The sequence below is a fragment of the Cyprinodon variegatus genome, unplaced genomic scaffold (assembly GCF_000732505.1).
Source record: "Cyprinodon variegatus isolate N-32 unplaced genomic scaffold, C_variegatus-1.0 Scaffold93, whole genome shotgun sequence".
Classification (NCBI taxonomy): Eukaryota; Metazoa; Chordata; class Actinopteri; order Cyprinodontiformes; family Cyprinodontidae; genus Cyprinodon; species Cyprinodon variegatus.
Window position 1 is genome coordinate 429,807 of NW_015150546.1, and position 24,608 is coordinate 454,414.

A 24,608-nucleotide genomic window follows, 5' to 3' on the forward strand; every position below is an offset into this window, starting at 1 on the left:
GTCCTTTGTCTTCATTCCTTTCATCTGCCGTTCATTTTGTTTTGCTTGTTCTTGCAGCTAAAATATTTAACTCTGCAACATTTAAAATAAATGAGTAGGAACTCTACTAACTTTACAGGCTGTTTTACTTTTTAGTTTGAAGCGATTTCTGATGTACGGTAAAAGTTTTTTCCCTGCGATTATTCAAACTCTGGAGCTTCTCTTTGTTGCAGAGTGGAGCGACGAGCTGAGAGGGAAGAAATGTAAAAGGAAGGACCTGCTCGGCCGCTCAGAGAGGAAGAAAAAGGTTGCTCTAGTTTCAGGTAAGGAATTTAAATAGAGCGAGCATCCTGTCGAAGCAATAATCTGATGTATTCAGGCGAGGTGAAAACTCCACCCTTATGTTCCAGGGCCGTTTATTGTCTACATGTTGAGAGATATCGACATCCTCGAAGACTGGACCGCCATCAAGAAGGTTAGAAATCAGCTTAATTGTCTTGAGTACAAAAAAATGACCCGGATAAAGCTACAGCCACACTGTTGATATCTTCGTCCAGGAATGTGTTTTGAATCATTACAATGATATGAGCTGCAGTATTGGTCTGTTCGTTTATCACCTGATTATGTCGCTATGTTTAATTTAAACAATGCCTTAAAAAAATCTGCTGCCTTGAGTCTGTCCTACTTGTTTAATATTACATTGGCATTTAAATTTGCAAGTTCATAACCTTTGTATTATATTATGCAATAGTTATTGTAGTCACTTTGAAGAAGAGGAATACACAAGCTAATACTGGGTGAGTGATAGAGAGCTGCAGGAGGACTGTGAGCATCTGTCTCAAGGATTAAAATCAATTTCCTTTAGGGCTGAAATGATCAGATTAATCACGATTAATTGGTTATTGAAATAATCAACTAATTTAGTAATTAATTAATCGTTAACTGGAGTATATAGACTCAAACGTGCATTTAGCTGACAGATGGACACATTTAAGGCAGTAATTATACAATAATTTTAAATTATTTTTTTTTTCTGTCAATATGCTATATTCAGAACTTCTCAAGTGGAAAACTTTTTAATTTTGTAAAAAGTCTTCTTTAAGGAAGCTTTGACTATCTTAATCAATTAATTGAAAAGATAATCAACAGATTAATCGATTTGCGATATAATTGTTATTTGCAGCCCTGAGTTCCTTATAAAATCAGTATTGGAACATTTATATCAATATTGATTCAAATCAGTATTAAATTAGTGGTTAGGCTACCCCTAACTACTTCAGCATGATCAAATCTGCTGTTACTTTAGTTCATTTTTAATTTAGTGTTTGGTTTTTAACCTGCTAAGCTGTCTGAGCGTCAGATATCAGATTTTCTTCCGGCAGGCGGGGCAACCTTCAAGATCATGTTTACAATAAGTGTTTCTGTGTCTTCCAGGCAAAAGCAGCTCTCTCCCCACTAAAAAAGAAAGCTGAGAGTAAGTTTATTTCAGCTGCAGAGAACAAAACAAATGGTACCAACCTGTCCCTCTGAGTTTAACCTCTAACTCTTCTCCTGGGTGTCTTTCAGAGCGGTGATGATGTGAAGATCTGAGCTGCAGACGCCAAACCTAACGGAAGCACTCACATTCCCAGTTTCTGCCTCCGACACCTGTGTGTTTGACTGAAACACAGCAGCAGCAACTTTTGTTTTTTTTTAAGTATGTTGGGAAAGCCATCGACCCCCCCCCCCCAGCTTGTTTGTTATACGTTAGTATTTAAGATACGTTCTTAATTAAATGACTTCACCATGTATTTATAGAATGATTTATAATGCTGATTAAAGTTTTAATCTTTTACGACACAGGTCTTTAGCTCATTCTTTTCTGACAAAGAAAAAAAATATATAACAACATTGAAGGGTAATACCTGCGACTACCGGTACACGTCTGTTATCTGAATGGCATAGGATGATACTCCTCCAGATATCTGGTGTTTCTCCAGCCTAAAGAGGGAACATTTTCTGCTCTTATGGGCAGCATTACTCAGATCTGACCTTTTCTGGTACAGATAGGCGTGGGTGTACAGAGGAAGAAACCATGAGGCCTTTCTCTAAATAGAAGAAGAATGTAACATGCTGCTAAGACTCCTTTCTAAGAAGAAATTAGGGATTCAGTTGGGTTTGGAAGTTTATTTGACAATATGAAAGGGAAAGATTTGGGCACATTTCATAAAACATCAGCAAATCAAACCAAAATGAATAAAATAGAAATGAATAAATGGGTGATCAAGCCTCCGGATGACGAATAAAGATATATATATTTAACAGACGCCTGTAATAAACATTGTTGTGCTGGGATTGTTAAATGTGACACTACCCTCCTCCAAACTCCTCACAGCTGCTTGCTGAGCTTACGCGCCTGCCTCTCCCTGGCCTCAAAGGCCGCCTTGGTGTCCAGAAGCTCATCCAGCTGCCGGCGGATCCGGGCCATGTCCAGCTGGGTGGCCTCGCACTGCTCCCTCAGGGCGGCCGACTCCACCCTCAGCTGCGTGGCGGCCAGCGAGAGCTGCTCGCTGCGCTCCCTGCACTGCTGCTGCATCCTCCTGGCGTCGCCTAGAAGGGACTCCACGCTCACCACCACAGAGTCGCACTGGTTGTTGGACACTTCCTGGCGAGAGGGGAGCGGAAAACCAAGCATTCAGAGGCTGTAGGAACTTTAACAGCAGGCCCTCCACAGAGGAGCAGGTTTCAAACTCAACATTTGATCTGTGGTGGATGAAGATTACAGAGTTTATCCCCGCTTATCTCAATGCTCTGAGTTTGGCTTCTTCTCCTCATCTCTACCAATCGACATTAAAACAGATCTCACCATTGATTCCAGGGTCAGACTGATCTCCAGCCTACTGGTCTTCTTCTGAGCCTCGACCTCTTGGTCCGTATCGCTCTTCTCCAGTGCTTTACTCCCTGGCCTTTCTCGCTTCACAGATTTACTTCCTGCACATCTAAAAGGGAGCCGACGTCCACTCCTAAGGGTCCTCTGATTAAAGGTGAATCTAGCAGCTGCAGGTCAGTTAAAGGTTAGTTTCTTAGCAAGTGTAATATTTCAGAGTGAGTCTGAAGTCCAGTCTGTCGTCTGAAGCTCTCCTCAGCGAGCGTCACCTTCTGCCTCAGCCTCAGAGTGAGCTCACATAATCCTCTGAGATTAAACCATTAGGGGGAGCGAGGGATTCCTGTGTAAGCTCTCCTCCTGGTCTATTTTCATCCACCTGGTTACTATTCACAGAACTAAAACATAAGGATCATTTAAACAAATATTTAATTTAATATGTCTGTAAGTATTTTCTAAATGCTGTAGACCTTTATTTATGGAGTTCAGTATCATTGTTTTAAACTCATAGGAATTTTTCAAACTCAGTCATGATTGTTTAGCTGTAATTTGGCTCATTTTTTACCCCATCCTGTCGAACTAGAGAACAGTCAGGTAACGTCACGTATCCTTTTGATGCTGCACTCAAATCTAGAAAACTGAGGGGTGATGGCAGCTTCAAAACGTGGACTTTGTTATTCTGAAACTACTTCATAAATAATTTTGTAATGGGCCGAGACTCATCGTGAAATGCATTCTGTTGGTGAAGTGCACCAGTCCCTCCTGCAGCCAGGTAAGGCCACAAGTCATTGCTGCTGCTACAGCAGGGGGTCTACAACCTTTACAGTCCAGACAGCCATTTTTGACTTTAGTCCAGCGAATAAAAATTATATAAAACAGTTCATATCAAAGAGATCTGTCATTTTTTTAAGAACCACTGTCTTTTTAGGTTTTTTAATTAAGGAAAAAAAACTTAGAAAAAGAATACATTTTCAAGGGGTTGCTGAAATGTATATAAAAATAATAATAATTTAAAAGGTATAATGGATGATTTTCTCCAATTTTTGGAAAGACCTGCCCTCTCCACTTAAAAAAAAAAAATTGCACATACACAACCCTGTACCTGATCCCCAGAGGGACAACCTGTTTAACACGTGCGAGAGCGTGAAGGAGTCCATTTATCCTCACGCACGCTCTGTTTAAAAGTCGCTGTTGGCATCGCTCATACAAGCTTACTTTCCAAAAGAAGATTTGCAATTTTTCCACTAATTCAGATTCACCAACAGTAAGTAAAAATGGAGACGAGCACATAGGGCAGCCTTACGTAAACATACCACCAGAATGATTGACAAATAGGAGGACCACTTATTTTTCTCACATTTTTCCCAATAATAAAAAAAAAAGATATATACATATTTGTTTTCTAATATATTCATAGGAAACTTATTTTGGAAATTCAATGCAATTGGCCATTCCAAAAAATTTTAAAGAACAATCCACTGGACTTTTGACGTTTGAAGACATTTCGCATGGAAACAAAGTCCAGTGGATTTTCTTGAAACTTTTTTGGAATGACTATGACCTGGATGACTGAGAATCTTCACCAGCATAATGCATTTGGTCAACAACAAAAATGCCTAAACCTACATTTGTTAGTGTCTATATTTTTTAAAGAATACTTTGCTCTTTATCATTTTGAACCAAGGTAAAGAAGAGCCAATGCAGAATGTTGCAGAGCCCAGCGCTAGACTTCATGTTTTAGGACGGTGTTCTCACGCTTGGAAGCTTGTTTGGTTTTCCTCCAATTGTAAAGGCAAATGTTTCATTTCAGATGTATTCTTTGAGTTGTTGTCGATGGGGGACTCCTCTAGTTGTGGACAACTATACTGTGTTACCAGCTATAACCAGTATCTTTACAAAGTATTGGTCCAGTACTCTCACATTTAACCATTACATATCCACCTCAGGATGCACGCTCCAGTAGGACTTCTAAACATCCGCCATGAGAGCTCCTCTCACATAGTGTTTGTCAGTTTAATTAAAAGAAGCTCCCTCGTTTTTTCTTCTAGCCGGAGCCAAATGTTGAGCTGCAGGTACAACATAATCAAAGGGAGGGAAGGAAGAGGAAAAAAGGTACAAAAATTCACCTTCTCTTTTAGTGGGATGGCAACAAATTTATTTTAAATGGTTAAGGCAATACAACAAACCCCTGCTTTGAACATTTTGATTGTATTTAAGGAAAAAAACATCAAATACATTTATATTCCTGTAGAAATGCCTTATTTATTAATATCAACCAGCAGGGGGAGACATTTCCTTTAACAATCTGTAAGCAGGCTTTAAACAAACAGGCAGTAATAATACAAACCAGTTCACATGAGGAGCTAATGAGGTTCAGACCAGACAACATCTCAATAGGTCACTAACCAGATATAGACAGGATTCCACAATATAAATGTTAATGATTTAAAACATTAGCTATTGAAAAAGTAACAGTTTTCCAGCGGGTGGATGAACAAAGATTTGCCGAAAAAGTTTCTGATAACAACAATAAAAAAAAAGGAATTGGCTTCAGTACCATGCTGAAATCTTTGGATTACGAGGCTGAAAGCGCAGACTGTGAAACCGTCACAGAAAGACCTGAAATGAATATTATATAAAAACACATCTCCACTTTCTCCAGCGTTACTGAGGGGGGCGGTTAAAGAATGGCTCCGTCTCTCCTGCGGTCGCTCCTGACTCGCCAAAAAGGGCCCCGGCCGGTGTGGGAATGAGTTTGGCCCCGGAAGTCTGACGCCTCTGAACGATCACCAGCGCCACAATGATGAGCCAGAAGAAGAAGTTGACCCAGACCGCCGTCTGAGGAGCAACATTAAAACAACACAAAAGTTGAACCTTTCAGTTACTTCCTGGATAACAGGAAGGAAGCAATGCAGCTTAAGGTCAGAATGTGGGGAGATACAAACCTCTGATTTGTGAAGATTGGTGTAGATCCGGTCTCCTTGAAGAGGGCCGACCCATTTCCGGCTCTGAACTTCCTCACATCTAAGAAAGAAACTCAGAAAATTACCTTTAAAATCCCCCCAAAAATATTTAATTTATCTGCACTAGAGCTGCAACTAATCATTATTTTGCAAATCGATTAATCTGACGGATTAATCGAATAGCAAAAGGTTCCAAAAAGAAGATTTTTTTTCACAAAATCAAACCAAATAAACTTAAAAAATTTTCATCTTGAGTAGTTCTGGATAGAGCATATTGACAGATGAAAACCTTTTTTAATCTTAAATGCAAAATTTATACGTATTGTTTCTTTACAATTTCGATATAATGACTGCTCTAACTGGGTTGCTCTGTCAGCTAAAGGCTGTTTTAGNGCGACCCGACCCCGGATAAGCGGAAGAAGATGGATGGATAAATGAGTTGACGATTATTTCAATAATATATTAATCACGACTAATCCAATTGTTGGTTTCAGCCCTAATCTTCACCATTTCATTTTGTGTTTATTTTTTTATTGAAAACTTGCATAGGAGTTTTTGGAAGGCCAAGTTGAACTTAATGAGCTATACCCAGCTCTGACTTCTAGAATCAAGAAACCAATTAGATAGACAATATCTGACAACATGAAATAGATTAACAGATATTAACATGCAGCCATAGGGCTAAAACACTATTTCCAGGGCTTTGGAACAACGGATAACCTCCATAGCTGTGGTCAGACGTCCACAATTACTCCAAAAGCTCACTGATGATTCAACCAAGAGGTCACAAAGCAACGCAGAACATCTTCTATAGCAGGGGTCTGCAACCTCTACAATACTCTGCCCTGAGTCGAGCAAAATAAAAGTCAGTTAGAGCCACACATATTACACAACCTTTTCATTAAAAAGGTCAAAAACAGTTTATTCATAGTTTTAGGTTTTTAAAATATATGGAGCTATTTTTGTATTCTTATCAAATTCAAGAAAAATGCGGCCTGAAAGGGGAAAATAATTTTAAAAACCAAAATAAACAGGGAAAACAAGTTTTCATACTGATAGGAAATACTAATGTTATTTGAGACTGAAGAAATGTTTTGAAAGAAAATATTTTATTTTATTCATAAAATAAATAAAAGATAAATTGACATTTGGAAAAGGATTTCCAGGGGTAAAATCTCTTAAAATATATTTTTACCCTCAAATATAGTTTTTTTTTTTTGCACTCAGAGTGAAAATGGTTTCTGTCAAAAATAGATTTCTCTCTCAAAACTGTTTCTTCTCTTTCTCAAAATCTAAGTCTTTGCTGTCGATTCAGGGTTTTTCTCTCAATTAAATATTTTGGCTGCTCTCAAATGAATTTACAATCATGTTTTGGAAAATAAATGTAAATGTTTAAAAAACCTGCTAAATCTTCTAAGACTGGTATTTGTTATATTACTTGGTCATACAGATTAGCTGGCTCTGTATCATTTTTAGGTACTATTAGTAGCCATGGTAGAGGCTCCAAAGAATCACAGTTCAGTTCAGGGTCACGGTCAAAGATTCAGCAGTAAAAAGAGAGAAAGAGAAAGGATCTATGGGATTCAAGTAGCAATTGAAGCCGGCCACCAAAGGTTTTGTTTCCCATTCACCAAACAACATTCTGATGATCCCCAAGAATTGGGAGAATATTATGTGAACTGATGAGGAAAACATGGACATTTCTTCTTTAAATCAGCTGGAAAAAAAGTATTTGAGAAAAGGAGCATCATACCAGCAGCCCAACCAGATAATGGTGGGTTCCTGAACAACTTTGCTGCTTTTGGAACCTGCGGGTTCTCCACAACTAAACCACCATATCTGTTCCTTGACTAGGAATCAGAAAGGAAAATCTGGCTCTATCAGTTTGTGCCAATCTGGAGCGAATCTTGGTTAATCCTAGTCCCACCTTCAATCTATGGCACCACCCTTTTTTCTTCCAAAAAAACCCTTCTAATGGTGCTGCATTAAAATAATTCAGCAAAGAAGAGGGAAAAAACTCCTACAAACCAACAAAGGCGTGTTGCTAGTTCTGCAAAAGTTTAAGGCAGAAACAGCCATAAAGTTTAGGTGATTATTAGTTTTTTTATTAATTAATTAAAATCTTAATTTGAAAACTTTTCTAGTTATATGGCTTTGTTATTCTTGATTTAATTTAATTCTTGATATGACCTGAAACAGTCACACATGACAAAAAACAACCATAAGAACAAAACTTTTAATTTGGCAAAAACATTTTTTTCAGAGCACCAGAGCTAACAATTTGACCCAAAACAACAACAAAAACCAAAGCAACCACCTCTCCAAGGATAATTTTCTGATTTATGATTATTTTATCTGATATAATTGTATTAAATAATTGATTACCAGAGACAAAATCTGTGTTAATACAGCTGACTAACACTGACTGCAGTGTTTGTGTGCGGAGCTGCGTGCCCCGGTGCACTGAAACAGAAGGCGAGCCTCTGTGTGACTGTGTGTCTGCACCACCTGGTGATGTTGGGGACGGTTTTGGTGATGGAGTCGCAGAGCGTGTCGCGGCCGATCTTCAGCATGCAGCCCGTGATGAGCAGGAAGAACAGGAAGATGCCGCTCACCACTATCATCAGGTTCATCCACACGCGCTCCCTGAAACATGACAGGAGGAGCATGAAGCAAAATGCAGGGAAGGGAAAGAGAAAGAGCTGGAGAATACACTTTTATTTTTTATCGCTAAATCACATTTTATTAAGGTTCCCAGGTCTGTAAGGGTAAAGTAAATTAACTCTGCTAAAAGCCAGAATAACAAAGGTTTTATTGGGTATATTTCATTTCTAACAGCAGGTTGCTGTAATTTCTGGCCTGTTCCTCCCTATGAAGCTGCTAAATGGAGAGGTCTGTTAGCCAACATGCACACACGTCTGCCCACATCTTCTCTATATGAAACTGAAATCAGGACTTTTTGATGCCTACCTTCAAAATATTAACTGTTAAGTAGGACGTTTTTCTGAGACTCATTTATCCTCAGGCTTTAACTTCCAGGCTGATGTCTAATAGTGTTTTAACATAATGCTTTTTCCTCATGATGCAATCTATTCTGTGCAGCGCACCAGTCTCTAAACAAAAACCTTGCTTTGCTTCCTTTCCAGCTGTACCTTTTAAGTCGACTTGTCAGCGTTAGACATTGCACTTCACTAGAGAATAGATTTTAACCCTGACCTTAATATTGTTCCCCCATTTTCTTTCCTTATCATGTGATATAAGCTTTGTTTATGTAATGCAGTGGATGCAAAATGTGGTTACAATTATTATAAAATAGAGGATTAGCTCTTTAGTTGTTGTCTACTCTCCAAAAAGAGGGACAGTTGGGTACAGGTAATTAAACATGAGCCCATCCTGCAGCTGTGGGAGGCAGGACAGATAAATATCTGAGTGACCTGCATGACGCGGACATCTGGACCAGACTGAGTAAATTAATGAGATGTGAATAAATAGGTAAGATTTAAAAAATACAATTAATGCAAGGAGAGCTTCTGTAAATAGTCCCTGCCATTTATGAAGCAAACACTGGTTCATTACCCTTACAGCAGATTTAACGAAATCTAATGAATTCTACATTATTTAAGGTACTGCTACTAGAGCTAGGTTTAAATTATTTTAAAATGTTAATTATTTTATTTTTTTTTTTATTCAATTTTGAGCTCTGATTCTCAAATCTATATTAGCTTAAATTAGTTTTTAGTATTTATTTGCTACTTTAGTTTTAATTTTTTAAGAATGCTTAGTTTCAGCTCAGGTTTCATTAGTTGCAGTTTCAGTAATACAACCAACATACCAGAGGAAAGTAAAAAACAAACAAACAAAACAACAAAAGAAAATAAATAAAATCCCTGATAAGGATTGACAGTGCAGCAACAATAAATAACCTGACTGCAGAACCTGCCTCTGCTGGCTGAACACAGGAAGAAGGAAAAAAAGCGAAAACAGAAAACCAGAAACTAAACCTCCTATTAATGCTTTATGATAAAGACACGAACGAAATCTAAGCAAATTCTCTCTTATAATTTCTGTTAGTTTTCATTCGTTTTTAAACTCATTTGAAGTTATTTTTCTTTAGTTTAAATTTTCATTCCAGCTAACATTTTTTTTATTCCAGTTTTCAATATTTGATTAGTTTTAGTTAAAGATAATGGTTAAAGATAATAGATGCAGATAATAGATAATAGATTGTATTGATACCAAGCCCTACTCGGATCTAGTCTACATGGTTTGGTTTCTATTAATTAACCACCATATGGACCACCATGCCACTTGGGGGGAGTGGTGGCCTAGTGGTTAGGGCACAGAGCTTTGAAACCTGAGGTTCTGAGTTCGAGCCCCACTCCCACAGACTGCCACCCTGGGTCCCTGAGCAAAGACTCTTAGCCACTGATTGCTCCTTGGGTGCTGCACGATGGCAGCCCACTGCTCCCCAAGGAGATGGGTTAAACGCAGAGGTAAATTTCTCCAATTTGAGATCAATACAGATCAGCTATTATTATTATTAATGTGTCAATGTGGGCGGAATAATCAAAAAGCAAGGCACCATCACAGTCCTAGAAAGTAACATGCTCAGTCTATGACTGTTTTATCAGGCTAAAGGTGCCAACTAGAGAGTGTAAGTCTAGCTTAAAGCAGTAGAAGATATTTGCTATTATAAAGTGACCTACATCCTCTGGCTTTGCACATTCAACACCCACTGATACAAGTGGAACCAAATTGAACTGTTATTGGGAAAATAGCCTAAAAGGTGAGCAGAGCCAAACCGAACTGCAATTTGGATGAGTTAAGAAAAACACTTATCTCCGAGGGCTTTTTCCAAAGTTTGATCACCCTTTTTACTTGCTGTTGGATTAGTGGCTTCTTCCTTCCTGAGGGGCATTTTGGCTAATATTTGTCAACTATTTTTCTTCCAGATGGCTTTAGCAGATTTCTTTCGATTTCCGCAGCGGGTAGCCGTTGTTTTTGATGTATTTCTTTAAAATACGCCAACAACAAGGAACCATTACCTGCAAATATTGGGATTGAACTTAATGTTTCTGAATGTTTACAAACAGAGAAATCTTAATATAGTCAGAATCCTGACGGTGAAAGAAACAAAATAGAAAACACCATCTAAGTTCTGTCTATTTAGGTTTTTTTGTTCCAACAGTTAATTTATCCAACACAAAACCCAACATTGAAAAAAGATAGACTCAATAATGAGTATAGCTTTCAGGAAAAAACAAAAAACTGTCTTGCTTTTTTTTTTTTTGCAACTTATTTATCGAGAGATATTATGGTCCAAGGTAGGAAATTTAATTTAATTAATTTATCCCTCAGAGAAGTGTTCTTTCTGATGTAACTAGAAATACAGCATATACATTATGGATATCAATTCTTTGTAAAAACATAAATGAACAACAGAGGTTTAAAGGAAAATTAAGCGCTTGGTTTAATGGATTAATCGCTTTATCTGTCTTTTACTTTGGGTGTTGTTTGGCAGTGATTTACACAATAAAATGATACACAGAAACATTAGTCACCTTCTCATCTCTCCCTCCATGCAGAACATGTAAACCCCGTACAGAGACAGGGAGAAGCAAACCACGGCCACCATGATGGATATGGCTGACACAAAGTAGCACAGAGAGGCAGAGGTGGATGTCTGGACTCCAACGAGCTTTGCTGTTGCATTGTAGCTGACATGTCCATACAGCATGCACAGCCCACCGAAATTACCCTGAAACAGAGGAAAAGATGGAAGTTAGCTTTGTCCTTACATGCCCCTTTCCCACTGGCCGAAAAACCCATTAAACCTGGGAACAATCGGCTTTTAGTGGCCGAGGGAACAGCTCAGTGACCCGTGTCTAACCTGATCAAACGACTCGGCAAGCCTCGGCTCTTATGGGCATGCTGTGGGAACAACAGAGCCGGGTTGACCCGCTAAATTACGTGACACCATTGAACGCAACGTATGGACATCAACACACTTGTGTCTGATCTAACAAGCTGGAACAACTCTGTTTACATTCAGAGAGGGATTCAGAAAGATAAAAGAGCGAAAACAATAAAGCACACTTACTACGCCCTGTAAGTGTGCTTTCCCTATTTCTGTTGAACTGGTGACAGCATCAAACCTAACCCAGCATGATGGTGTCACCAGACACGCAGCTTTTATTGGGTTAGACACGCCTTTTTTTGCCTGTGCAAATGGACCCAAGCAATCTTTCCCTCTGAATCTTTTCAGTGGGAAAGATTCTATAGACACACTTTGGGTTTAAACAACAGCAGAAAAACAGAGAGTACCGGTAGTGTGGAAGTCAGTAATTGCCAGGTTCCAAAATAGTAAAACTAAAAATACAAAAAAAAAAAAAAAAAATGCTGCTGAAACATAACGTTTCACGTGTCCCAAAGGCGTCTGACAACTCAGACTCACTGTTAAGTCAAACAAGTGTCTAAAGCACCAACAGCGCTCCTCAAATGTCTGCAAGCTAGCTCCCCGATCAGGATATCTGATTGGTTGACGACGCGCCAAAGTTTCAGGGTTTCCAACTCTAGTGAACAAACATCAGATGGTTGTTATCTCAAAACCCACCGTGCTTGATGCCTGGAGATGATGACATTCCAGGAGACGTGTAAACATCATGCTACTTGGCAGGTTTTATGCTTTGCTGTTGTCCATACATAATCTAAACCAGGTTTTAGATGCATTCCTGCTCCAGCACAACTGGATCAGATCAATTGCTTTTTGCCAGACTTTTATCAAGCTTTATTGTATCCTGAAAAGGTAATTCAGTCTCTTGAAAGAGCAGCGTTGGAGTTGGAACGTGTCTAAATCCTGCTGGACAGTAGATATTGAGGACCAGGGTTAGAGACCCCTGATCTAGAGGTCCTCCAGGGCTGGTATCCTACAACTTTGATATATCTCCCTTGTCCAATGAACTTGAATCGAGCTTTTTAATGACCTCCTCAGTTGAAGCTTTTGCTCTGTCTCATGTGAAAAACTCCAATCAGAGGATTCCTCCTGAGTGTGTTTTCCTTTTCACTGTGGCCACATGCATGTTTAGTTAGAGGTATTGCTGCAAGGTCACTGAAAAAATACAATCAATTTTGATTCTTTTGATAAAAAGACTTGTCAGTTAAATGCAAAAATGAATTAGACTGCACTGTTTGGTTAATTATGACCAGACTGAATTGTCTACATATTTCTTTTCCCAAACTGGTTTTGTAAATCTTATCTTTAGGTAATATTTGTCGTGAGGTCTGCCTGATGTTGATGTTGCTGCACATTGACTGTCAACTGGCCAAATGAAAGTCTAGAACAACATTTTATTTACCAGAAAGATACACATGGATGCCTGGTTGCAAAAAAACAAAACATTAACAGGCAGAACAGAAAACCAAAAGAGTCTTAAACTGGTCCATCCAACCAAATTGAGAGACTCCAACATGGACCTGAATTGGTTGTTTGCCAAAAAAATAAAACAACAAAAAAGCACAAAGCCAAAAAACAAACAAACAAAAAAAAAAGTGGTTCAATAGAAACAACTGTTTGCAAAAGAAATTAAGCAGCCTCTTAACCAGTGGAATGGATGATTATTGCAAACAACAATCTTTATGCCATCACTTCTTTAAAACACATCCTTAGCATCATGTTAAAACGCCTGTGCTGAGATAATATATATATATATATATATATATATATATATATATATATATATATATATATATATATATACTATGAGTTTATGTGAACACTGATGATCCTAGACGATGTTCCTCTCTTTGAATCCCTCACAATCACATCTCATACCACCTATCATCAGACAAAATTATTTTTTATTGAAATATAAATATATATGTATATATATATATATATATAGAAAAAAATAAATCAGAGAGAGGGGGGATAGAGGGATGGGCGTTACCAGCCACAGTCACAAGACTCAATTATTACTGGCGCACATGTTCACATTTTCACCAGCATTTCCTGCATTTTCAAGGAAAACAAGCTTTACAATAAAACCGGAACATAACAAGTTTCATACTTTTTCATGACTGGTGCTAAATGGACGGATCCTCTCATTTTGCTGTTTAATAGTTTGCAGCACATTTATTATAAAGTTTTTCTTTTAAATTGAGTCTGTTAAGCTGGAAATCATCAGAAGGTGAAAACCTTTACTGATGCAGCACAGAGGAACGAGATGAACAAGTGTGGAAAAAACATGGATATCTTTAAAAAATGAGGCATTCTGTTTACTTTAAACAACACTTTCCCTTTTGGTTCCGTGTTTTCTAAACTTTTTCCACTCCCTGCAGAAGAGAAGTTAATCCGGAAGTTTGAGCGGTCCGGTTGGAGCCAGGAACAGAGGGGGTTGTGGGTAAACTCACCTGAACGATGGTGAGGGAGGCAGCGGCCACGATCCCACAGACGAAGCAGCTGGCGTACAGACACAGCTCCAGCAGCAGCAGCACCGACACCGCCATCATTCACCCAGCGGCCCGCTTCTGGACAAGGGGCACCACCGTCAAGCCCAATGACGTGGAGACTGAACATTTCCGGGAAATATTTTCAAAATAAAAGTAAAAACTTTAATATTAATAAATGATATTTTATCAATTCCTAATATGTAATCCACAATTACAATTTGTTTTAATGACAACAATCGTAAATTACTTTGTAAGGGTTTTAACTACCTTCTAATACCGTATACTCTGCTTCCAAATAGCTTGACCTCCTGGCTCAGCAGTCTGGCTTTTTTTCTCAGAAATCTGACTTTTTCCTCAGAATTCTCACTTTTTTTTCTCAGAATTCTCACTTTTTTTCTCAGAATTATGACTATTGTTCTCAGAATTCTGACTTTTTTTCTCAGAATTCTGACTTTTTTCTCAGAATTCTGACTTTTTTCTCAGAATTATGATTTTTTTCTCAGAAGTCTGACTTTTTTTTCTCACAATTCTCACTTTCTTTCCTCAGAATTCTCACTTTTTTCTCAGCAGTCTGACTTTTTTCTCAGCAATCTGACTTTTTTAGCTGTCAGAATTCTGACAGCTAACAAACATGTTAGCATCAAGCTGTAGCCATGTCTGTTTTAGAGACTAGCTCTCTTGTTTTATTCACCTTCTGCTCTTCCATTAATGAAATAGCATCAACGGGGTAAAAAGTCGCCTAATTCCGTCATTTTCCACCAATGTGTTACTGGCCCTCCCAAACAACTCACATCTTTTTCAGTGAAGCTGAGTGCTCACACATCTCTTCCTTCATGGTGCCCATCTATATTAAGATCCAAAATTCTGAGATTAAAGTCAGAATTCTGAGAAAAAAGCAGAAGTCCGACTTTTTTCCCATATTTAACTGAAATAAAATTAAAAAATCAGATAATTTTTTTTTTCCAGTGGCCCTAATTCTCTTCCGTACTTTTCAGAAACTAAGTAAATACATTTTTTTTTTTAAGAGTTGAAGAGTTCTTTCAGGTTTGCCCAATACCTGAGGAATGCCTCATCCTTCAGTATATCAATTGATGATCTATTCCTACATGCAAAGATTTTTAATTATTTGATAAAAATATGACATTGTTATTAGGGTTTTCCAATATTACCGTATATCGGAAATCTGCCAGGAAATGAATAATGGATTATATCGGTCTGCCTCTAAAAATCTCTGATATTTTAGAGCTCATTCTGTCTGTCTTATTTAAAGTTTATATATCTATTCAGTGATTAATAAATGGATGGGTTTATTTCATACCTGATGTTTTAAACTATTGTTCTCAGTTGTTGATCAAGCATTTTCTATCATTCCACACTATAAAATAAGTAGTAAAAGTATGTATGATTCATGCCGAGAATGTATCAGGTCGGTATTGCTATGGGTCAATACTCAAAGCTGCAATATCACTATCTTATCAGAAATGAAAAAAGTTTTTGGGACAGCCCTAATTGTTACGTTAGGTACTATGGTTATGTCGTCTTTGGTAGTTTTTGTATTTACTTTCAAACACGAATAGGAAGAAAAACTATTCTGACAATTTTGTCAAAAGCAGATCATAGTTGCTTTCTTTCCCTTTTTGTTCTCTAACTCACCCTTAAAGGGACAGTGTGTAAAATTGTTGCCATCTAGTGGTGGGCTAAATGAATTGCAAATGGCAGATTAGTGCCTCCTCTTTAAATGCATAGTGTAGAGCAGACTTAGATTTGACCAATCAGAGGCCTCCTGTCCATTGCATTTGTGTTCACTGCGACACACACAGACGACCTGGTTTCTGAACATAAATCAGTCTTAAGCGTGTGAGACCTGCTAAGGAGGCAATGGAGTGACATTTATCAATAGCAGCTAACAAACGTTGCATCCGAGCTCATCCAATGTTAGCCAACAATGTAGCTATCTCTGCCTTGTTTCTAACATAACAGCAAAATAAACTTCACTGTTATAGTGAATTACATTACCTGTCTAGTAAAAGGCCTGTAACCTCATAGTCCACTTTGAAGTCCACTCCCTCATAAAGTGTCTCCACTTTGTAAAATCTACACCAATGTTGTGTCATCAAGAGGAATAAGTTCTTGGACTAAAGAAATTCTAATGTCCTTTCATTTTAATTTGGAGGATAGAGTGGAAGTTCGCTAACTAAGGCAATGCAGATATGACTATATAACATGCAGTAGTGACTTTCAACGTTTTTGATAAGAATTAAGCACCAATGGAGTGCATCCAGAGAAATATGAGCAGTAAACTATTCCGTAATTCATTGAAACTTTATCAACTAAAACAACGTTGGGTGCATAACTATAAAGTGCAAAGAAAATAGCTTTGAATTTTGCTTCACAAAAAGATAAAAAAAAAAAAAAAAAACTGAACTAAAAAATAAGGATCTCAAAGAGGACTTTCACTTAAAGGTAAACTTTAGTACACCCATCTATTAAACTTAGCTTAACACAACAGTCTCTAACATCCTGTTGTTGTCACAAAAAAAGGTCCAGTGAAAGAAAACATGAATCAATTTTCAACTACTGTATCATAACCATTAACATACTTACTGTTTATATAATGGTAGAGCAGTTAAAATAAGGGTTTAAATTGCTTAGATGAGAAAAGGTTTGGCTAGCAAGGCTAAAAGGTTTGCAAACAACAATTTTGATCGAAGGATATGCATGCAATAGAATATCCTTGTCAAAGTCTAAATAAATATAGAGATTTTTGACAGAGCAGCCAGACAACAAGGTTTTCCATATGAGTCCAGAGGGAAAAGTGATCATTCAGTCAGAACAGTCATCTCGTGCTAAACTCTTGCCGTGATTTCTGCAGTTTATTATTTCAGAGCACCTCAGACAAGCTATTTTCACCCGTTGTAGTATTTTGTTTTATGTGTTTTATCATTTGTTTATGCAATACGTGACGTTTGAATTTAATTAACACCATAGAGCCTCCCATGTTTAAAAGAGTAGCAGCTGAACTCCAACCATTGCGCTTTGTTGCTAAATGAATAAATCAGTAGAATTAAGAAGTTTTGCACATAAAGTACAGAGTGGTCTGAGAAATGTATATATATATATATATATAAGGTCCAAGTTTCTGCTCTAGTCCATGTATGTAAAAACAAAACATCCCATACAAACAAACGCCTTGCCTTATATTTGAGAAGTATAGTTTATATTTGAGAATTAGAGTGTTCAAAAGCCCGCGTTAAACCCATCTTAACTCACCTTTAGTTGTCTGGTTGTGTTGAGCTTTTATTTTGAAGGTAAAAATTATAAATACCCAGCTTTGTTTGCCTGCTTTCACTCTAACTGTTAGCCTCCACAGCCACAGTCCAGCCTTTAGGATCCTTCTTCCATATGCAATAAAGTTTAATTTCTCCCCTTCATCCACTCAGCTACACAGATACTCTGTACAGTCCCACACAAAGGCATGAAAAATCCTTTGTCACAATGCAGAAGCAATGTGACACTTAGATACACTTATTTCAACACTTCCTGAAAGCGAGCAAGCTGACTTTCAGAGCATAACCTACAGAATCCAGCTGATCGATATCTTCTACTAACTGATGGGTGACTGTGAGCTACTTAGCTTTGAGGATCAGCACAACAAAGGCAGAGTCTGGTGACCAGACTTGGTTATAAGTTTAACTGTGTGAGGTTTGAGGCATGAAACTGCAGTACATGATGGAAAGTGGGTTTTTTTCTCTTCCACAAGGCTTAATTGCACCTTGTGACTTCTGTCATTTGACTCGGTCATTTTCTTCTATATATGCGGTATGACACAACTTAAATGCTGACCGCCCCAAATGACCTTGTTTACCAGAAAACTTTAAATTTATTCATTTTTGAATGTTATTTCACTAGACTGTGTAGTTAGGATTTCATATATACAGGTTATTCTCAAAATATTAGCATATTGTGATAAAGTTCATTATTCTCCATAATGTAATGATAAAACTTGAACATTCATATATTTTAGATTCATTGCATACTAACTGAAATATTTCAGGTATTTTATTGTCTTAATACGGATGATTTTGGCATACAGCTCATGAAAACCCAAAATTCCTATCTCACAAAATTAGCATAACATGAAAAAGGTCTCTAAAAGAGCTATGCACCTAATCATCTGAATCAACAAATTAACTCTAAACATCTGCAAAAGATTCCTGAGTCCTTTAAAACTCCCAGCCCAGTTTATCACTTAATACCCCAATCATGGGTAAGACTGCTGAGCTGACTGTTGTCCAGAAGGCCATAATTAACAGCCTCAAGCAAGAGGGTATGACACAGAAATGTATTTCTGTACGAATAGGCTGTTCCCAGAGTGCTGTATCAAGGCACCTCAGTGGGAAGTCTGTTGGAAGGAAAAAGTGTGGCCGAAAACGCTGCACAACCAGAAGAGGTGACTGGATCCTGAGGAAGATTGTGGAGAAGGGCCGATTCCAGACCTTGGGGGACTTGCGGAAGCAGTGGACTGAGTCTGGAGTAGAAACATCCAGAGCCACCGTGCACAGGTGTGTGCAGGAAATGGGCTACAGGTGCCGCATTCCCCAGGTCAAGCCACTTTTGAACCAGAAACAGCTGCAGAGGCGTCTGACCTGGTCTACAAAGAAGCAGTACTGGACTGTTGCTCAGTTTTGCATCTCATTTTGAAATCAAGGTGCCAGAGCCTGGAGGAAGACTGGGGAGAAAGTAATGCCAAAATGCCAGAAGTCCAGTGTCAGGTACCCACAGCTAGTGATGGTCTGGGGTGCCATGTCAGCTGCTGGTGTTGGTTTATCAAGGGCTGGGTCAACTGTCTTTTTTTCTCAGGTTAATTACTACAAGCATCTTTGTAGCAGTTGTATGCATTTAACCTTTTCACATGCATGCATGCACATGGCAAATTCTTTCTGTAATTGATGTCAAATCTCCATTTAATCCCTAAGTATTTTAAGCATTGCATCCTTTAGACAAGTGCACACATTTATTGTTATCATTCCAATGATCCCCTCCTTTATTAGGAAAGTGTTTGCCTTAGTTTGTGGTGTTCCCTCTGAATGAGAATCAGCTGCTCTATCACAGGGTTCATAAACAGCTGACCCCGATTAACAAATTGAAGCAAATTCTTAGATATGTTGGAGGAAGAATAAACGCCGTCCACAATTGTCACCATTGGGAAAATGTGTAAAGAAAATAATTAGATTTTTATAACATTTGCTTTGAGTTTAGAACAAAATGAATGATAACTGGAGCAAATTTAATATTTTGTTTAAAAATGTTTCTTTTTAGTTTATTTAATGGTGCCACAATTACTTATAGACCTTAGGGGAGATCCTTCTACCTGGAAATATCGAGATTTTCGGTTCACAAAGTTGTCAGCAATTACAAGTTGTCCAAATACTAACTGTTTGTTTGCAGAAAATGCCACAAAATGATCTTATAATGTTATTAAATGGATTTGCACTAAAGGCAACCAGATTTTTTCCCTCCATTATAAGAGAAACAAACAAGGTTGTGTTTCAATTTTTCTCTCCTGCATTTTGTCTAAGCAGGTTTCAGGTAAACAAGTAAACAAATCACACCAAACAACTGACTCTACTGTCCCAGAGGACGAACGGGCAGGTATTTTATTTGCATGGGACATTGGACCTTGAGAGGATCCCATGTGCTTTAAACAGCAGCTTTGAAACTTCAGGTGGCTCAACCGTGAGGCTGTAGAATTTAACCCTATAAAGGGGTTAAAAATATATTCCCAAAAAGTCTGCTTGAATCAGTTGAAACTTAGCTGCAGTTGCCCTAAAGAATACTGTATGCCCAGATGAAATTTCATGGGAGTTTGATCAACCAATAGGGCTTTAGGCGGAGTTGCGTTATTTAATTCCAATTTTTATTTATAATTTCATTGAGAAGTTTGAAGCTTAGTATGTGCTTTTTGCAACAAAGACTGAATCGTTTGGTTTAAATGAAAGAAACAGAAATCACATCATTGTGATTTCTGAATGTTAAGAAAAATAGAGGCTTTGTATAAAAAAACACATTTCATTACGTGTGCTTGGTATTACTTTAATTAGCTGATAAGACATGAAGATTCTGTAAAGTTCAAATGAGGCCACAGATCAACAGCAAAGACTGCAGCACATTCTGTACAATATGAAGAAAAAAAACAACTATAATCTGGGAAACTTGAATTCACATTACACACTTCACATCACAAATAATCAAATCAGTGAAATCTGTTTGAAGATTAAACAGTCACAATATACAATATTAAAAAAACAACTGTTCTGTAAACAAATGTTGGGATATCTTAACTTCTTAACGTCAGCTTCACATTCGAAGAATACAAAATATATCAAAAGTGAGAGTACATAAAATAAAACACCAAAACATGAATATAGCGCGTTTTTAGATTCCATATGTCTCAACAGGTTTCTGTGTTGGGTACAACTTTGTTTCTCATGCACAAAGTCTGTACAATAATTACAGTTTAAGCAGCTTTATTTTTTAGTCTCTCATAAATAGCAAAAGATTTTTCACTAATAGTTTCAGGGTAGATTAAAAAGCTGGAGGGAAATTCTGACAGAAGAAACTAAACCCACACATAAACTTTTAGGCTTCATTCTTAGCAATATAAGGTAACACAATTTTATTCATAAAAATCTTCATTTCTTTTATGTTGAATTAATACATTATGCAGCTTATTAGAAAGGAAACAAACAGAATATACCCTGTAAAAAGCAGGAAACTTCACTGCAATTTAATATTTAATTGGATTGAATATTACAAGGAAACACAGAATATTACAAAAACATGAAGTTAAAATGAAGATGATATACTGTTTGTATAACATAAAAAACTAATCTGAAAAGTGTGGTTTTCATCGATATTTAGTCCTTTTACACTGATACCCTGCATTCATGTAATCAGAGAAGATAAAAATTATATTTCATCAGTCGACAAAAAGATTGATGTAGCTAATTGTAGGAGTGTGGTGCGGAGGTTCACCTTTTTATTAACTAATTTTCATTTTTATTGCGATTTGAATTACTTGCATGAATTAATTTTTTTCTTTAATGGGAGGGTTTGTAAACTTTCAAGCACAACTGTATTTATAGATTTATAGTCCCTCAGTGAGTTCTGGGCCTTCTCTTTGGGTCCCTCCACGGTTGGACCTACGAGAAGACCTACAGAGAGAGGTGACCACCCATACTAATTTATCTGACTCCCTTTAATGCAGAGCTCTACTTTAACCTCTCCAAGATCATGGAGGTCTCCTCTCCCTGCAGAGGAATCTGATTTCCAACCTAAAGTTACACAGACTGGTAAATTAAGAGCTTTGCTTTTAGGCTCTGCTCTTGCCTAACCACAAGAGACCTTCCTGAAATATAACAGCAGAGCTACAGTTTAATGCTTTAGATATCCCTCTCAGTGATACCCAGGCCAGTGATTGCTTTTAGGGAGTACTGCTAACAATGGCATTTCTTGAACAAATTTAATGAGGGAGCAGGGTGAGGGTAGTGTGTAGTGATGGCGGGAAAAGACATAAAAAAAATGAAACAAAAAAGATAGATTAAGTGAGCCAAAGAGCCGTTTGCAGCTCTGGAAACATCAGATCTAGCAGGTGAAAACTGTGATTCTATTTCAATATCATTGAAGCAAAAAGTTCAAGAACTTAAATTTTAAATTATCAATCAAATAAAACTGTAAGAAAAAAAAAATGGCCCAAGAGACATATCAGTTGTGGTTTCTGTTCCAGTGCATGTCATAATTTACTTCTCATGCATTTATTTCATATTAAGTCTTTAGTACAGGTGCCAGGACCAGTTCTACAGATGCACTGGCCCCTGTTGGCTTCTGTCTCATGACCCAACCCAATTAGCTCAAACCAGCTGCAAATTTTGCAAAACTTTAGTATTGTCTGAGAGACATGGCAACAGACCAGTCCAAATGACACCAAAAATCAAATAAAGCAGTGTTTATATAAACTACATTTTACTGCTTGGACTCACTACCTTTTATCTGCACGGCAACCTTGGAGTAGATTTACAGCATCATTAAATGGATAAGAATGTTTCAGTTCTGCTTTTTATGACACAACACAATAAGCTAGTAAAGTCCAACTCTGCCTTGATGGTGATATTAAAAAATGGTGAACCTCTGGTTTAGCCTCATAGGAGCTTAATACAAATACATACCAACGTTTTTCATTTAAGAATGTTAAAAAACAGTTGGTTTGTCTTCCATTTTGCCATTATGGATTACTCTATGTTGATCTATCAAATACATTTGCAGCAAAATACATTTTGGTTTGTATTTGCAATCTAGGGCTGGGAGTACTTATACAAAATACTGTTCATCAGTCTTTTTCATTTTAGTAACAGGGAATGATTCTAACGCTGCACCAGTAAAGTGCAGCCTCACTCATGTACACAAACACGTTATAAATCAGTGACTAAACAAATAGTAAGATGTTGCTTCAGCCCCCAGGTTTAGCAGTTTTATCCAGCCTGAAATGTAAAACGTTGTGTGTTCTGGTAAGCCTGGCTGCAGAGGAATGTTTGCAGAAGGAATTCTTTCTCTGTCCCTTTTAATTCAGTGGTATGGGCAAGATAAGTGCAGTCACAAGACTCTCATTGAAACATTCAGCGTGTCCAGTGTCTTTCTCGTGTTGATGACGTATGCGTTTATACCCTAAATAATAGTTTTACACCTCAAACTGAGCACTTAGCCAATCAAACACACGGTTTGACAGTTTATTTAAGCCTTGATAACGATGTACCCGAGCATGCATGGGCGTTCATGTACAGGAAAAAGACACAGATCAGCGGTCAGCCCACCGGAAAGCCTGGCATCCTGAAGGCATCCGGCAGAGGACTGTCGAGCTTGCAGATGATTTTATATATCCCTTTTTTCCAGCAGGGATCGCTGTCTCTCCCAGTCCATATGGCTGAGTAAAACTCTCTCAGAGCCACTTCGGACACCTCGATAAACCTCTCTGGAACCTGCAAAAAGAAACAAAACAGCAAAGTAAAACCCTAGTTTAGTAGATAAACAGTTTATTAAAGAAGATATCTGGCTTTAATATAAAAAGACCTAGATTTTACCAGTTAATAAAAATGAATGGAAATGCATAAAAACAAATAATAGATTTTTAAGATTTTTAAGTTAAAAAACGAAGAACACATCACTGTTTAGTAGCCTAGTATTGTTTCAGATCACTGAGGTCTGCAAATGTTTTTCTGCAAATCTCTCTCAATGTCCCAAAACAACAGCTGAATGGGACTGAGGTCTGGACTCACTCACCAAATGCAAACAAAAAGATTTTTACCAGAAAATAAACTGAAATTATCTCCAATGTTTTTTTTTTTTTTTTAGTTATGCTCAGATTGCAATTTATGTAATTTTATTTAAAACTGTTAAGACGATTGGATTGAACTAACTATATATTTCTGTATATACATCTTCTTTTCATAAAGTGCCTTGAGACAATCGTTTTAAAGAATTTGGCAATAATTATAGACTGATTTATTCTAAATTAATAGGCTAAATACTCTTCAGCTATTTTTCTTATTTCTGTTATAACATGTTCAAATTATTGTGCATCATTTGCTACGATTTACTGTAAGCGGTGCAGCTTTTCCAAATTTTAAGATGGTTCAAAAGAAAAAATAACCCCCCTTTTAGATTTTTCTACAAAGAAAAACACGATATTTTTCATTGTGATTCTGAAATTCTATTCGTTGTACTTTTAAATGCCAGCCTGATTGGATGTAAAGCTGTACAAGGATACTCTGTTTATAGCAGCGTGTTTCAGACAAATTAAACATGAAATTTCAAATTGCTCCTGTCATTTGGATGTAAATGTAGTGCACTGCTACTAACTATTATTGGTAAAGAGAAGATAAAAAATATGTTTTCTTAGTTTGGGGATTGTGCCAGAAAGGACGGGTAAAGGGAGTGCTATTGACACAATCCTGTACTTTATAACACCAGTGACTGTATAAATACACAGTTCTGGTTTGAAGTTAACAGTTCATATCCAGTCAAAGGCCATAGTAGTTTTAAGTTTTTAAAGAATATATTTTAACTGTGTTTTTTTTTTCATAGTAGAATTATTAAACAGTCCATTTTATAAAATGGCTTTTAAAAACAACTATCCGAAGCAAAGGTTTGAACACATTGAGCATTTTTTTTTTATTCACACAGTTAAAAATATAACAATATTTATGTATATACCCCACTATCAATTGGAAAAAATATTACTTAAAATGTAGAGGAAAAACTGCGCAAGCTTCTAATACAGACTATATGCTGGCTCTTCTTCT

At 37.3% G+C, this 24,608-nt stretch overlaps 3 protein-coding genes across 4 annotated transcripts in view; 1 reads left to right on the plus strand and 2 right to left on the minus strand.

Moving 5' to 3' along the window:
* brms1 (breast cancer metastasis suppressor 1) overlaps nucleotides 1-1,696 on the plus strand; it is an 8,793-nt gene extending 7,097 nt beyond the window's left edge. The window contains exons 7-10 of the mRNA XM_015373825.1: nucleotides 213-302; nucleotides 390-454; nucleotides 1,414-1,453; nucleotides 1,546-1,696. Of these exons, the coding sequence (XP_015229311.1) occupies nucleotides 213-302; nucleotides 390-454; nucleotides 1,414-1,453; nucleotides 1,546-1,553 (203 nt within the window). The 3' untranslated portion in view covers nucleotides 1,554-1,696. The remainder of the gene's footprint in view (nucleotides 1-212; nucleotides 303-389; nucleotides 455-1,413; nucleotides 1,454-1,545) is intronic.
* A 3,289-nt stretch (nucleotides 1,697-4,985) lies between these two features.
* On the minus strand, nucleotides 4,986-17,823 carry tmem179b (transmembrane protein 179B). The gene is made up of 6 exons (XM_015373819.1): nucleotides 17,524-17,823; nucleotides 14,215-14,372; nucleotides 11,367-11,563; nucleotides 8,314-8,451; nucleotides 5,788-5,866; nucleotides 4,986-5,680 (listed from the first exon to the last, which is right to left on the minus strand). The coding sequence occupies exons 2-6, from the start codon at nucleotides 14,311-14,313 to the stop codon at nucleotides 5,507-5,509; spliced, it is 687 nt and encodes a 228-aa protein (XP_015229305.1). The 5' UTR covers nucleotides 14,314-14,372; nucleotides 17,524-17,823; the 3' UTR covers nucleotides 4,986-5,506.
* Nucleotides 17,824-21,852: 4,029 nt separating this feature from the next.
* LOC107084121 (prospero homeobox protein 1-like) overlaps nucleotides 21,853-24,608 on the minus strand; it is a 17,804-nt gene continuing 15,048 nt past the window's right edge. For both annotated transcript variants that reach the window (XM_015373803.1, XM_015373802.1), the window contains one exon: nucleotides 21,853-23,285. In XM_015373803.1, the coding sequence (XP_015229289.1) occupies nucleotides 23,112-23,285 (174 nt within the window). In that variant the 3' untranslated portion in view covers nucleotides 21,853-23,111. The remainder of the gene's footprint in view (nucleotides 23,286-24,608) is intronic.